The sequence below is a fragment of the Apis laboriosa genome, unplaced genomic scaffold (genome assembly GCF_014066325.1).
Source record: "Apis laboriosa isolate Shangri-la unplaced genomic scaffold, ASM1406632v1 scaffold42_cov153, whole genome shotgun sequence".
Lineage (NCBI taxonomy): Eukaryota > Metazoa > Arthropoda > Insecta > Hymenoptera > Apidae > Apis > Apis laboriosa.
The window spans coordinates 1579345-1594766 of record NW_025223257.1 but is presented as its reverse complement, the minus strand read 5'-3'; the positions used below and the strand labels follow the sequence as shown (position 1 = coordinate 1594766).

At 42.6% G+C, this 15422-nt stretch overlaps 1 protein-coding gene across 1 annotated transcript; it reads left to right on the top strand.

Annotated features, from left to right (window-relative positions):
* Positions 1 to 10412: 10412 nt before the first annotated feature.
* Positions 10413 to 13568, top strand: LOC122716076 (transmembrane reductase CYB561D2-like). The gene is made up of 3 exons (XM_043938797.1): positions 10413 to 10590; positions 12104 to 12373; positions 13023 to 13568. Exons 2-3 carry the CDS (start codon positions 12119 to 12121, stop codon positions 13503 to 13505), a joined length of 738 nt encoding a protein of 245 aa, XP_043794732.1. The 5' UTR covers positions 10413 to 10590; positions 12104 to 12118; the 3' UTR covers positions 13506 to 13568.
* The last annotated feature ends 1854 nt before the right edge of the window (positions 13569 to 15422 follow it).

Sequence of the window (15422 nt, the reverse complement as noted above, 5' to 3'; positions counted from 1 at the left end):
CTCGTTTCGGTATCGCAACCCTTTTACAGTCTCCATTTCCAAAAGCAACGATACTAGTAGTAGACGACGACAACAACAACAACAACAAGCAGATTTGACGATGGTGAAAGGACACGCGGATTATCTCCCTAATGCTGCTAATACTTTGGCTTTGGCCAGGTATTAAAAGCAAATATACTTACGTCGAACGACCCCATTTTCATGACGCTCTGGTATACGAGCATTGTGGTATTAGAGCATAAAGGCGATCCTCCTGACCCCGTTTACGTTTTTCACAAACTTTTGTGAGGGCTGTATACCACGATACAAATACGCCTAAACTCCTGTGCGCTCGTTTGAGCTCTGCGTATCCATCCTACTTGATCTCTGGATTCTTTGGAAAGCAAATCGAATACTTTCGCAACGATACGAATCGAATCTCGAACCGTCGTCCCACAATTTTTTATTTTTCCTTATTCGCGGAAAGAAGAAAGAAATTGCGAAAAAGGGACAAGAAGAAGAAACGTACGCGAAGATCAAGGAAATATTCCAATGTGAATTGGTCGTTGAACGTCTAACTAAAGGATTTTTTGCAAAAGAGTATCAGGTAATTTAAAGGGGAGGGAAGTTGTTTGCGTGGGAGAGTTTCGATTCGAGTCTCGCGGTTAGATTTAACGCGGACATATGTCAATGTTTGCCCCCCCTCGCCGGGCACACACGGTTTTACGCTCATCTGGTTACTTCGGACCCTTCTTTTCGTTCAGATGACCGTAGATCGACGGTCCACGTTTCCACCCTTCCCAATTCGGTTGGCAGGCGCGAGAGAAATGGGGTATATAGAGAACAGCGATTTACATACCACTTCAAATTCAATTGAAGATTAGATGATCGTAGGCCAACAGAACAACGAGATAAAATGGCGAGGCATCCTCAGCTTCGTTCTTACGTTCTGTTTAATCTTCGACTTAACTACTCGATTAACGAGGCGAACTTGGACGGTACATATCGGTTAGCTTGGAAGCTATTCGCGCTCGATATTATCCTCTTAAGTTTCCCGCTTTCTCTTGTCCGTGTATTATATCACCGTTGATGTATGTAGGAAACACGAGGTGAATTAGCTCTTAGTTCGTTTGATAAAGAGAGAGAGAGAGAGAGAGAGGGAGAAATATTATACGAAATGATCCGAGTTAGATGAGAAACAACTGTTAGCTATGATTGTCTAAAGCTTAAAATCGAACGTTTTTACTGGCGAATGTATTTATGAACTTTTTTGATTCGAATAAAACAGATACGATAAAATTAAACCTTCATTGTATTTATATATATAATTCGACTGCTCAATTAAAAAAATAAAAACGTATAAAACATTTATATTATTATATATGAAATTATCAAATTATAATAAAAAAAAAAGGAAAGAAAAAGAAAAAGAAAAAAGACGCAAGGAAACGTAAAACGGGAGAGAAGAAAAATATCGAACGTGGTTCGTATACATCCCTAAAGCTCTAGAGAAGGTGTGAATAGAGCGTTCTCGGTAATGAGGAACCTACTGGCTAAGCAGCCAACCATCCACCAGCCCATCTATCTAGCCAACCCCGTGTTTCATCCCCCCATATCCATTCTCCATCCGTTCCTATCCCTTAGCGTTCCTTCTTCACACCCAACCCCTGAACCGGCCTCTGGCACTGCTGTTGCCTCCGCTATTCCGGACCCTCTTCCACGCCTAAGGTTTGTTCGCATCACAGCCTCCATTTTAACCTCTTGTTGGCCGAGCGATGGTTTTCGTCCGCGAAAGAAAATAACACGCGCAAACTGTGCTCCGTTTCCAGAAAAATCCTCCTCTTCTTTCCCATCGATCGAGATATATATATATTAAAAAAAAATTCTCTCCATTTCTTCGAACATTATCTCTTATTCGTTTCGTTCTCTTTCGTTTAATTTTCAAACTAGCGAACGAAGTGATCAATCGCTATTTTTTCCCTTCTTTTTTTTTTTTTTTTATTTTATTTTATTTCGATTAAATCAAATCGACGCGTTCATCCTCTATTTTTCTCCCCCGCCGATTCTTTGACGCGCAAACGCTTTAATTTCCGCGTTTACCTTACTCCACTAATTTCCATGACACTCGTTAATGCAACCCGGCCAAGTTGCTCGCCGCGAACGGAAACGGAATAATCGCGCGACGAGCTGCCCGCCCGGGGAAGATAAAGAACGGTGGAGAGAAGTCTGGGGGAGGGATCCAGGGTGGAGCAAGGAAACAGAGACACCGGATGGAATTCTCGAGGGAAGAAGGAGAGCGATGGGAAGGGAAACAGGACAGAGAGAGAGAGAGAGAGAGAGAGAGAGAGAGAGAGAGAGAGAGAGAGAGATGGCATGCTTACAGAGGAATCCTTTAGTTAGGTTGGAAAAGCGTAGACACGGCTGAAAGTTGAAAGGATTTGCCCGGATTAAGACGCGATAACGAGCTTCGCTCGCTCTCGAAAAGCCGCCCTTAAGAGGATCACGAACGACGCCGATTCCGTGATTGGCTGATTATCCGGCAAAAGTAATAGCGGCGGTTTATTGTTTTACCGATCCTGACACTTCAACCCCGCACCAAGAGTTCTTCCACTTGGTAACACCCTCCGCGAACATAAGAGAGATGAAAGACTGACGGACCACGGAAACAAAAGTAAACCGTCGGCGCATAGAAAACGATAGCAATTAGATAAATTGTCAGCCAAGAGGGACAATCGAGTTCCCTTTGAAGAGTTTTATATCACGAAACTACGGGACGCGAGATTGACGCGAGTACCGCGTTTCCGTTTTTCCCCCTCTCCTCCTTTCTTCCTTTTCCTCCTTCCTTTTCTCCCTTCCTTCCTTTCTTTCGACGAGCGAAAATCCCCCCCGTTGGTCGATCGACGCAACGAACAACGGAAAAACGGAAATATGCTCAAGGCTTTTTTTCGATTTTTCATGGAGAGATCCGATCGAGTCTCGGGTCTTCGTCCCTGTACGAGGAGGAATTGGCAGGCGGCGAATTGGAAAAGGACGCTCGATCGAAAGACAATGGACTTCAACCCCTCCCCTCCCCCTGCCGAGAGGGAGACTTCCGCATACACGTCACGTCACCTATTATTGCGATAACAGCTAATCAGTCGTGGGGGATCCCTCGATTCAACGTGTCACGAGAAATCTACTGCTATATAGCGCTAGTAATCGTAGACGTACCGGAAGAAAAGGAAAAACGAGAATATTCCCTTGTCTTTTCCCACGACAATCGATTTTTCATTCTGTCCCATTCCGTCCCATTCTGTTCCGTTCAACCCTCCTCGTTCGCTTCGGAAACTTGGAAGAAAAAGGAAGAAAAGAAGAACGAATAATTAAATTCCATCCAAAACAGAAAAAAAAAAAAAAGAGAAACGAGAAAATAGAAGTTCAAAGTCGTTTGGTCAGTCGGTCGATTGGCAAGTGCATGTAAATTGAAAAGAAGACGAAACGAGGAGTATCAGGAGGGGGAGGAGGAGGAAGAAGAAGAAGAAGAAGAAGAAGAAGAGGGTCTTCCCGATGGGGTGAGACAGATTGTTATACCTAAACAAATCGGAGGGGGATTGTTTGCAGTGGCATCGTTTTACGCATGAGGCCGCGACCGTTCTTTATTCCTTTCTCGATTCTCGAGAGCCGATGCCACTTGAACGAGTTGGAGTGCAAGCGAATGCACGGGACGAATAAGGACGAGGCTCGACGAAATAAAGGTAGAGGAATGGGGGAAGGGAGAGATAGAGAGAGAGAGAGAGAGAGAGAGATCGAGATCGAGAGAGAGAGAGAAAGAGAGAGAGAAATGTAGTCGCGAGTCGGTATTCTCTCGTCGGTAGGTCGTCGGTCACCCCCGCAGCTTAGCTTTGATCTATGCCGGCCTCCAGAACTACCACCCCCGCACACGCACGCCCCACTGTTATTTTATCCACTTGGAGAACGCTTCAGAGAGTCGAAGGTACTCTTAACCGTGCATGCTCTGGTGCTCGCAGTCATCGGTTGGTAAAGGAATGACGCCTGTGCGATTGTTTTTTCGTATTCGCCTCCCTTCCCTCCTCCTTCCACCCCCTTTGCGCGCAACACACGTAAACACGTGTATAGAGAGAGAGAGAGAGAGAGAGAGAGAAACGGACACGACGAGTATCGTCGCGTTCTTTTTTTCGGTTCCTGTTTATCAAACGAATTCATTGTCTCGTTAGGGAGTGGATTTCTCCGTATCCGAGTCACTGGACCAAAACGGCGTCCTTTGCTGCGAATAATGGATACAACAGCGTATGGAAAAGATCCATTATTTAACTGGAACATATGCATATCTCGTCTTTTGATTCTGTTTTAAAAAAAAGAAAAAAAAAGAAAAGAAATTCGTATTTTTCATCGTACCACCACGTGAAATATCGGATCTTCTTCTTCTCTCCTCTGAATTGTGAAAAAGATAAGTGAAAACAAGTTTAACAATATAAAGCGACTAAGTTCGGTTTGGATTATTTGGAAATTGATCCATGTTTAGGTCGATAGGGGAGGGGTGAGATCGATTGCATCGAGGATGATTCGTTCTTGGAGGAATTTCGTGGCAGCGCGACGTCGCACCTCGTCCAAGGCTTAAAAGACGACAATTAGATGACGGTAGTACCTCGGCGTAACCTCTGCTGACGGATTCTCCATATTCATGGGAGATCAGCGCGCGTTTAGTCGGGGGAAACGCCGGTAAATTGATCAAAGGCACGGCTGCGATGTCGAGGTCCTCACAGCCCCTGCGAACCTTTCGCTCTTTATTACTCAAACAACTTCCCCGGCCTGGTCGAAGCTCAACTGTACTTTTCAAATAATGACCCCGTCATATTGTATACCTTTGCATTTTTGCATTAACAACCGTGCGCTTTCTTTAATGTTTCGAGTTCTCCTCGTGGGGGTCCGTATCGGTTTTTGCTTCCGGAGGTGAGGACAGGAGGGGGCAAGCGGAGAAATGAAAAGAGAATTCTTTTCTCTTATTCCTCCCCACTCCCTCCCTCCTTTTCTTCCGTCTTCCGTTTCGTCGAAATCACCGTTGAAAAGAAAGAACGAAAGATTCGTCACCATTCCGCACCATTTTTATTCGCGCCAATCGAATCATTTATTCTTCCGCAAGGAATCAAAGAAATTCATATTTTGCTTTCAGATAGTAGTATGATCCAGAGTCAGAGTTAAAATCGAATTTCAATCAAAGGTCAAAAGAAACCATCCAACGGGAAAAATTGATTCTATTCCAACGGCCTTTGCCTCGCTCGATCCTGAAACGAAATAATAATCTCGTCATCGTTCGAACGGAACTCGAATCAATGCAGAACTCGTCGTATCGTGGCAAAGGGACGGTATCTCGCTTAGGGTATCAAGAACCGTGTGAAACAATGAAGGATTTCGCAGCAAACAGGTGTGACGATGGCATCGTCGGTTTAATCTCGAGCGACGCTCCGTCTCAACGAGTTTGACACCGGGTTGTCACCGTACCCAACCCTAGTAGAGACGAATGAAAGAGGCTGAACGAGATCTTACATGTCCGTCGATTCTCCAGTGAACGGGAAACCACACGGCTCGACACCACTCGCTCTCTCTCCCTCTCTCTCCCTCTCTCTCCCTCTCTTCCTGCACAGTGCGATTCAAATGGAATTAAACGCACTTTTCCCAGCCCCCGTCGGTGTGCCACGGTTTCCATTGCACGTTTACACGCAGACAACCTAGGGCATACTCGCGAAAAGGTCGCGCAGCAGCACGCCGCCATTTAATTACGCCTTGAAAAGGTTGGTAGGCAGACAGGTCGGCAGGTCTGTAGGTTGATACAGAGAGGTAAAGGCCGAATGTATACTTACTTCCGTCCTTGCGGACTCTGGCCTCTCCGTACCTCCTGGCTGCTTTCGCCCAGTGCAAACATGGATATGAAAGGTTGAGCTTTTGCCCCTTTGGCAAAAGCCTTCCAGGACCTCCGATCCCCGCCTGTCTTTCCGTCTGACTGCGATTCCGGGATGGCTGCGATAAAATTTACTCTTCTCTCGTGACGTCGAGAGAGATTACAGTTATCCTGGCGAAGCCACACGGCCATCATGCAAATTGAAACTGTTCCCCCTCCCCCTCCCTCTCTTTCTCTTTCTCTCTCTTTCTCTTATTCACTTATTCCCTCACCAGTCGGCTTGCTCATCCTTATGGCTTCCACTTCTACTTCACTTTCTTTGTAAATATGTAAATAAAATCTTTGACGATTTTCCCTGCTGGAAAACAGTTTCGTTGTATTACCGTCTATTTATTGTGACACTCCCTCAGAGTTGCAATTAATTTGGGTTTCAAGTGTCACCTGTCTCCCCGTGTCCTTTTGTGGTCGTTTGATGGCTAATCTTCGTACTTTAATCACGGTTACACTCTGCATTCTTGAGTTGGCGTAACTGGCTCGAGATGTCTGTGAAAAGTGTGTACATTTTAATCATGTATCGCAGCTTTGTTAAAAATTCATTCTTACGTGCACAGGATCATTCGTACGATACGTGTAACTTGAACCATCGTGAAATTTCCATCCACCGATCGCTTCTTATTTGCAGAGATTATTCAACAAGTCTATACAAGTCTTGCCCGATCCGCTCTGCCGTGCAAAAGTATGAAAACCATCATCGATCGAGATATCGAGGTATACACGTATAAATTTTTTTTCCGCTTCGATACACATTCCAGCCCGTTCTTTGCGCCAGAGGCCGTGCAATATACCTAGGGTCGGTGAGGAAGCGAATAAGAAATATGATTTCGACGCACGTCAAGCGGAAGAAATTTGACATTTGTGGTGCCCTGTTCGGAATAGGAATCCTTGCATTATGGGATTATCATTACGTATGGCAAATATCTATTATGGAACGTCTGCACGTTTCTGGCACGAAATCCGGGAATATCGTTTAAGGCGATTACATTCCAGGCTACCTGTGTTCGGCTCTCCTTTGTCATACGTTTCGATGAAACGATGCCAAAGAAATTCTATTACGTTACAAGTACTATAATGATTTTGACGATCTTTTCAATCGGTCAATCTTTTTTAACGTAACTTTTGCTTGTAAACGTAAAGATAATATTAAAAAAAATATATATATATATATCGTGAAAGCGAATGAAATAAAATCGATCAATCGATTAATGAGAATATATATATATATATATCGAAGAATATTATCTCTTCTATTCTCTAAAAAGACGAATTTAAATCAAACCTTTATCCGTTCTATCCCTTGATCGAGGAGACACTGACATCTGGATGCGAACAAGCGTAAGTTTCTCGCATCGTCGAAATAGGGGTTGAACTCTGTCGATAAGGAAGGTTGACGCGCCCTCTGCGAGTCAAATCAACCCCTAACCTTACTACCAAACGGTAACTCCTGACCACTACGATATTTTCTTACCCACCAACGCGCTTCTTTATCGATGATTCGACAGTTTCTATCAACCGTGGGTATCTGCAAAAATATGCACGATAACGTCTATTAGCCTTTATTGATCGAAAATGAATTATCTTGCTCCGATAAGCAGAGGATTTTATGTTTTGATCTTGTTTTTTCTCGAATAATAAGAAATCGTTAAATATTCAAAGGGTTAAAACAGGTCAAGGAAATTCGCGCGAATAATCGATTCGGTGAAAAACAAATCAAATTTCGAAATTATTTACACTTGGAAAATTGATTATGTATCATTGCTCATTCCTCGTCTCGTTTCTTTCGATCGTCGAAATCTATTTCAATAAAATTTCTTAATCGCGATAGAAATCGATAATATATCAGAGCGGAAACAGTGTTAGGAAGAATTCACAGATATATTAGGCGGAGTGCCTTTATTTTCCGGAACGTGAAATGGACGTGATATAAACGTAGAAGCGGAAGGGCCGGGGAAACTGTTTGGGATAACTGTCCGCCAGACTTAATGGAAACCTAAGAATAAATTTATGTCAGCCGGCCACTCAAAATGCTAATGCGGCCGGGAAATATTAGAGAGCGAGAAAGAGAGCGGTGGAAGAGAAAGGGGAAGAGGATAACGAAACTACGAGGAGAAACTCTTTCGAAGTCAACGCTTCGCTATCGTGTACACTCTTTATCGTGTAACTATGTATATTTAGAAAACTTGCAACGACTCGTTCACTCGTAAATCCCGTATCACAGCTATTCTTACACTCGCCCAATTGTTATCTAGCGATAAAAATAAATTGCTCCTCGTAGATGTTAATTATGAGTCTCCGTTTCTAATTAAGAGTTCGTTAAGCCAGAGGTAATTAAAATTGATAAACCACTATCGCGACTACTCTGATAATTAATTTCACCGCCGATTCTCCCCTCTCCGTTCCATTCTCTTTCCCTTTTTCTCCTCTTTAATTTTTTTTTTTTTTTTCTTTTTACTTTGTTTCCTTTCGTTCGATTCTTCACTTCTTCACTCTCACGGGTTGTTATTAAAGAAGATATCCTTAGGAAAAGAAATGAATCGAAAAAAGGGGATTAAAAAAGAAAAAGGAAAAGAGAAAGAAAAAGGGAAGAAATATACGTAGAAAGAAGAAGAACGTCGAAATTTCCAGATTTTTCGGGATGGACAAAAAGAGACGTAGAAAAAAAGAAAAAGAAAAGAAAAGAAAAGGATAAACGGTTCGATAACGTATCTATATAACGGTTCGATATCGAATCTATTAACGATAAAGCTACGTATTTAATCACGCCCAAGAATCAAAAGTATTATCTCTACGTGAGAAGAGACACGTAGGATTACGTCGCGCTCCCAACAACGATGTCAACAAACCAATCAATGCACACACGCTATCGGATAAAGTACACCTCTTTTATGTTCTTGCGTAAAGATACGGCCCGGGAAGGGGGAAAAAGTCGACTAATTATTACATAATACTCGACCTCTAATTGGGTTATAGCGATAAGACATATTCGTTATCCGGATTAACGATAATTAAAAAAAAAAAAAAAAAAAAAGAAAAAAAAGAAAAAAAAAGAAAAGAAGAAAGTTCAAGATCTCGGCAAAACAACATCGTTAGCGGAAATTAGGATAATTAATATAAATATTTGTTTCGGATTATTTTCTGGATTAAAGCGGAGTGGCGCGAAAGCCCCGATGACGTTACCGATATCCCACACTGTCCCATTCATTTCTCCAAATTATTTATTTCTGCGAGAAGATACAATGTTAAAGATAAAATGGGAATACATTTTTTTTTCTTTTTCTTTTTTTTGCCGTATTCCTGCAAGCAGGCAGGAAGGTTGGAAAAAAGCTACGAAGAATCCAATTTTTCCCATTTTTCACGCTACCGTTTTCACAGGAATTCGCGAATCGCGTCTCGATATTACGCCGGAAATGTCTCCTCGAAACGAAAGCGCACCGCGCGTGAATCGAAGCTCCGTACATTTTCAAACAATGGATAGATGTTTTTGAGATAGCACGGCCCCGCTCGCTGAATAGAGGCAAATAACACGCGAGCACGCGATCCGCGCGAATTAATACGCTACTCATTGTATCCCGGACTATCCTGTCATTGTTTTCATTTTTTACCGAATCCATCGTACAAATAATTCCTCTTTGCGTAATCAGTGATAATTATGATTAAATAAATTATATTCCACCGGATTTTCCACCGATCTTTCCGGTTAAATCCAATCGTCCATCGGATAGATTGAATCGAAATAAAATTGTTACCGGGAATGTATATGTATATGTGGATGCGGATGAGGGGGGATATTTTTGATGGCGCGCAATAGCACGCAATAGCGGCTCACTTGGAAAATTGGGAGCGCGCGAAAGAACGCGCGTTAATCTCAATTAAAGGCCCGGAGAGGAGCCTTTCCGATCGATCCAAACTTTTTCTCCTGTAATTCCATTTCTCATTTCAATCGAATCCTAAATTCGATAATCTGATTCGATGAAATTGCGCCCGATTTGCATTGGAAAATTTCGAGCCGCGCTACAGTTGGGCTCGCACCTGACGCGTGAGAATAAACTTTTCGGAGGACAATACGAAGAGGAAGGGGGTGCGAGGAGGAAAAGCAGAAGGAGGAGGAGGAGGAGGAGGAGGAGGAGGATCGAAGAGGTCACGGAGAAAGGCGAGATGGATTCGGAGCAGAAAGGGGATAAGAAAAGAAAGAGAGGGAAGGGAAAAAGGGATAAGAAAGGGAAGAGAACGGCAGGGCTTCGTCTACGATTTGTCGCGTAAAAATGACATCCGTGATTATCAGCGTCACGTAACAGTATGATGCTTTTAATTAATGAAAACCGAGTGGTCACGTGGTCACCATCACCATTCCAATTATCTGGCTTGATTCTCGCGGCGAGAGTGAGGGAGACGCGAGGGGGAGGGAAGAAGGAAAGAAGGAAAGAAATGTTCAATATCGCGGCAACGAGCGGATTCCGCCCGATCGAAGGATTTCCGCAATTAGTACGAATCGAGTCGCACTTGGATCGTCATCGAGATTTACGCTCCGCCAAATACAATAAACGGACAAATTTTGAGAGTTCTGAGATTTGAAAGCGCGAAGTGGGTGTTGCCGTACGCAGTGCGGCTATAATTTAAGAAGAATTCGCTTAATTTCGGACCAAGGAGGGGACTGTTTGGTGAGTTAACGAGTCGTTTAAAATTCTACGAAATCTCGTTTCTTTTTTTTTTTTTTCTCGCAAACCCGGAACCGACGTCGCGGCGGCACCAACGGCGTCGTTGAAATTTTTTTCCAACCTCCTTTCTCCCCTTCCTCCCCTCCCCCCATCTCTCCCATGGACACGAGACGCTGTAATTCGCCCCTCCCTTCCGGCCGCGAAAACTCGAGGGAGGATAAATCTCGCGCGATTCGATTAAACGATCGTAATATTTCTGATTTCTCGTCGCGATGCCAGTTGATTGCCAACGCGGACGCGATGTTTGTAATAAACCGGGGAGGTAAAACAATTTTTCAACTCGCGCCGCGGATGAGAGAAAGAAATCGAAGGCGAATCTCAAGTTGCGGCCAGTCAGCAATCCGTCTCCCAAACGGGGAGCGGAGAGAAAAATCGAAACGAAGGAAGCGGTCTAACGAACTATATTGTGAACAAAATAAATCGAGAAAATAAAAATGTAAGGACGACGAAGGTTGGAGCGTACCACTCTCCTCTTTCGACGGAGGAAGGAATACTTGTTTGTTTTATTCAGTCGAGTTCGATTCACTTCAACAGATTACGGTGTCTCGATCGAAAAAAGAAAATCACGTTTCAGCGAGCAGAAACTTTCCTTTCCTTTTTTTTCTTTTTCTTTTCTTTTTTTTTTTTTNTTTTTTTTTTTTCTTTTCGACGGAAGGATCGATCATCCGTACAATTTCTTGTCTCTATACGATATACGATATTCGATCGAAAATCATCGATCGGATTTGTAAATTAATCGTCATTCAAATTTTTCATTTTCTCGTTCGTCATATGCCTTTTTTTTTTTTCTTTTCTTTTTACATTTTCGTTTCCTGCGGAATATTCAGGATCAACGAACTCATTTTCATTTCTTTCGATCAGTGGCCTGATTTTAAAGGGGTCAGTACCATCGTGCTCCCAGATGTAATCACTTCAACACAAATACCAGCCAGTCCTCTTTGTAATTCCCCTTATCGTGCCTAGTAATTACTATTGCCGCCCGGCTGGCTCTTTGACTATTTCGTAAATATTTTCAAGCCTTGTCGTAAAGAACTTTACGTCGATACGGGAAGAAGGTCGACGATTTCTCCGGCTGTCGTGCACCATTGAGAAATTAGTCGAAGAGATTTTTACCCTTGATTATCTATGCACCGATTCGTCCGATGAAAAATTAGCAAAAAAAAAAAAAGAAAAAAGAAAAAAGAGAGAGAGAGAGAGAGAGAAACGAGAAATGAACAAGAGGCGAAGTTTAGACGATAGAGAGAAGCTTGGAATGTTAAATAACAGGTATCGATGAAACAGATAATATCGAGCAATATCACGGTATAAAGTAATTTAATCAAATGCCGGATAGAAGTTGGTCGAAGAATGTTATGGAATAGTTTCATTTTACCAAGCTATTCCATGCAGTCGGGCGATAAAATTCTTCCTGATTTAAAACTGACCTTATAATTCTTTCTTTATTTTATTTTTACAGACAGATCTGAAAATTATGGAAGAAGCGGGAAGAAGAAACGAGAAGTCATTTTCGATGGAAAAAGTGGATGCCGGGCGAGCTTTAGGTTTTCCGGATAATTCAACAAATTTGGAAGATTCCAACGAGTCGAGACGAAGCACACGCGGCACGTGCCTCGCCGTACTCGACCTCGTTAATCATGCGCTTATCGTTGGTCTAACGGCGTACACCCTCTATCGTTCGTGGGGTTCCAACGTGGTCAATTTGCACACCATCTTTTGCACGATTGGGGTATGTATATCTCGGTCGATGATAAAACATTTTTCAAACGCATTCCCTCGGTTTAAGATCATCCCTCTCGGATTCCATGCAATTTCTTCCAACGCCTCCTCCTCCTCCTCCTCCTCCATCGCAAAAGATAAAGAAGTGCCGCGAACGGGAAAAGGCGAACAAACCGAAGAAATTTCCAGATGAAACGTCCAACGTAAACTGTGAAATTGAATCGGAGAGAACTTTGCGCGAACATCGTTCGCGGTTTAATCGCTCAAAAGAAGGCGAAAGCTTCTTTGGTAGCTGGCGGACAAAAAGAAAGGGGAATAAAGGAAGGGGAAACAAAAAGAAAAAAAAAAAAAAAAAAAATCCCAAAGAAGCGTGGAAAAAGTTTTCGCTTGCCCAAGAGTATCCTCCGTGACGATTGCGCCCGATTCAAATCGCATCGTTTATTTTCCACTTACACACACCTCCTGCAACAACAGAGATCGAAATTCAACTATCTGAGACCTGTGCTCGCCTATACTCCAACTTATACGACTTTGTCCCTCTCCCGAGGGGGAAAGACCGAGAGCCGAGCTAACCGAAGTGGCCAAAGAAGTTCTAACGACTTCGCCCAACGACTGCAACTTCCGTGACCGCTCACGACTCGATCTCTTACCCTTTTCAGTACGTCCTGCTGATGTCGGAGGCCATTGTCGTGTTTGCCGGTGACAGTGTTTTCACCAAGTTTCTTTCAAGGGGTGCCAAACGCCACCTTCACTGGATCCTGCAAATTCTCGGCCTGATCCTCATCGTTTCCGGCGTGATGGTCATGTATCGAGTGAAACCGGTGCATTTCAAGTCCATTCACGGGATTCTGGGCATCACTTCCGCCGTTCTGGCCGTCTTCTTGTCCGTGGCCGGTTATCCCGTTTTTATAGCGGCCAAACTTCGAAATGCGATAAAACCGGTCGCGATTAAGTTCGCCCACAACTTCTTGGGTATATCATGCTTCGCCATCGGGATGGCAGCTCAGTGTTACGGTTACACTTACATCTTCAAGTCGGACCTTAAATTCGTTTTTATAATCATCGTGGTTGCGATCATCGCTCTCTCTATAAGAAGAGCAATTCCGTCTCTCTTCCGACAATTCCTAGGCTTGTTCAGATAAATTATTTCTCTCTTTCTCTCTTTAGGGGAAGAGCTTCGATCGGGGAATAAAAATGAGACGGGAATCTCTCCTTTTCTATCTTTTATTCCCTTTCATCGAGCGAGAATCGGTCTAGACATATTATTACGTAATATCATAATTCGATCCTTAAAACGATACTGTGCACAAAACATTGTTGCACTCGCGCCAATGTTGCACAGGGGAATCCGATCAACGCCCATTGGAAAATACATATTCCATTAACGAATGACACGATACGAACGCGTGATCAAAGTTCAATTATATAAAGTCATTACGCCTTTACGTTTCGACGAGCGCGTTCGTTGGTTATCCATCTCGTCGTGTTCATGTTTACATGGACGATTATTATATACACACGTTTCCGTTTCCACGAACAAGAAGAGCGACATCGAATTATATATCTTTCATTGAATTATATGTCGTTTTTTTTTTTTTTTTTTTTCTTTTTTTTTTTCGCGTCGAATCGGGGAATAGATTATTCATCGGACCGCGTGCTCACGATTGTTATCTGTCAATTGACGATAAACGAAATCCGATTAGGGAAGCTCGATTAACGCGCGTCGAAAAGGTTGGAAAAAAGATTGGAAAATTAGCGTAACGTTGTTTTAAAAAAAACGCTCTTTTATCCGGCGTTACTATTAACCCGTTCGTTGGCACGTGTAACAAATTGAAAGAAAGCATCGTTCCGAGAAATTTTCAACGTTTCGAGAAGCGTTCGATCGTTCGATATGTATATATATATATATATACGATCACGTGTATTATATGTATGATACGAACACGTGTATTTATGCGTTGGTATTAGACGATCACGAGAAACGTCTAACGAATATTTATTCGCGAGTGGCGTCTGTTTACCATATTGAAAGGTGTAGACGATGCTTTCTCGAGGACGCAATACGCTTCGCCGGTGTGTACGATGACGCAAACACGCACGTCGATGCATATTCGTGTGCACGCAAATACGAACGACGTTTGCGAATAGAGTCAAACGTGAGCGCATTAATTAAGAGATGATACGCGACCCATCTTCGTTATTCTTGATGAGTGATCTAATTTTTTTTCACGAGGAGAAAAAGAATGGCAGGAGGAGGAGAGGAGGGGAAGAAAGAAAGGAAGAGTTTTGAAAACGCGATCGAGAGAACGCTAATTTAAATGAGGGGGGGAAACGTTTGTCTTCCCCCCTCGTCGAATCGATCTGACCTGATCTTATATAGGACGAATATATCGAAAGCACTTATGAATTTTTTTTTTTTTTAAATCATCATTTCGATACTTCTTCGTCGAATCATACACGTTTCGATACACGTTTCGAACATCCCGTTCGATATCCCTGTTAGAAAACATTTGTATTTGCGGCGCAACGTAAAATATTCGAACGCTTTTTTTCGAAGTAATTTTCATTTCGTATTTTAATAATACAAAAAATTCGTATTATTTTCTCAATTTTTCGCGACACGCGTTTCGATATTAATTGATCACAGAGATGGATATAAATTATTATTCTGAATATCAAATTTACGAATTTGCTACGAGAAAAAGAGACAGAGAGGGAGAGAGAGAGAAAGAGAGAGAGAGAGAGAGATAAACAATTAAATAAATAAATAAAAGGGGAAAAAAGATGAAATAAATAAAAAAAGTATATGGACTTATTCGAGGGAATTATTAATCGTTACAGTTCGTTATCGTATATTATTTGCGCTCGTCGATTGATTCGAATTACCTCGTTAAACCGTGAAATTATTCGGCCGTCATCTCTATATTAATTCGTTAGACGCTAAATAAACGACACGACGTTTTTCCCAACGATACTCTTGGCTGAAAAAAAATGGCCGGCTCGAAAAATATTGCAGAAATGAAATAGAGATTCCATTTTTGCCGAGGGTATATAACGAG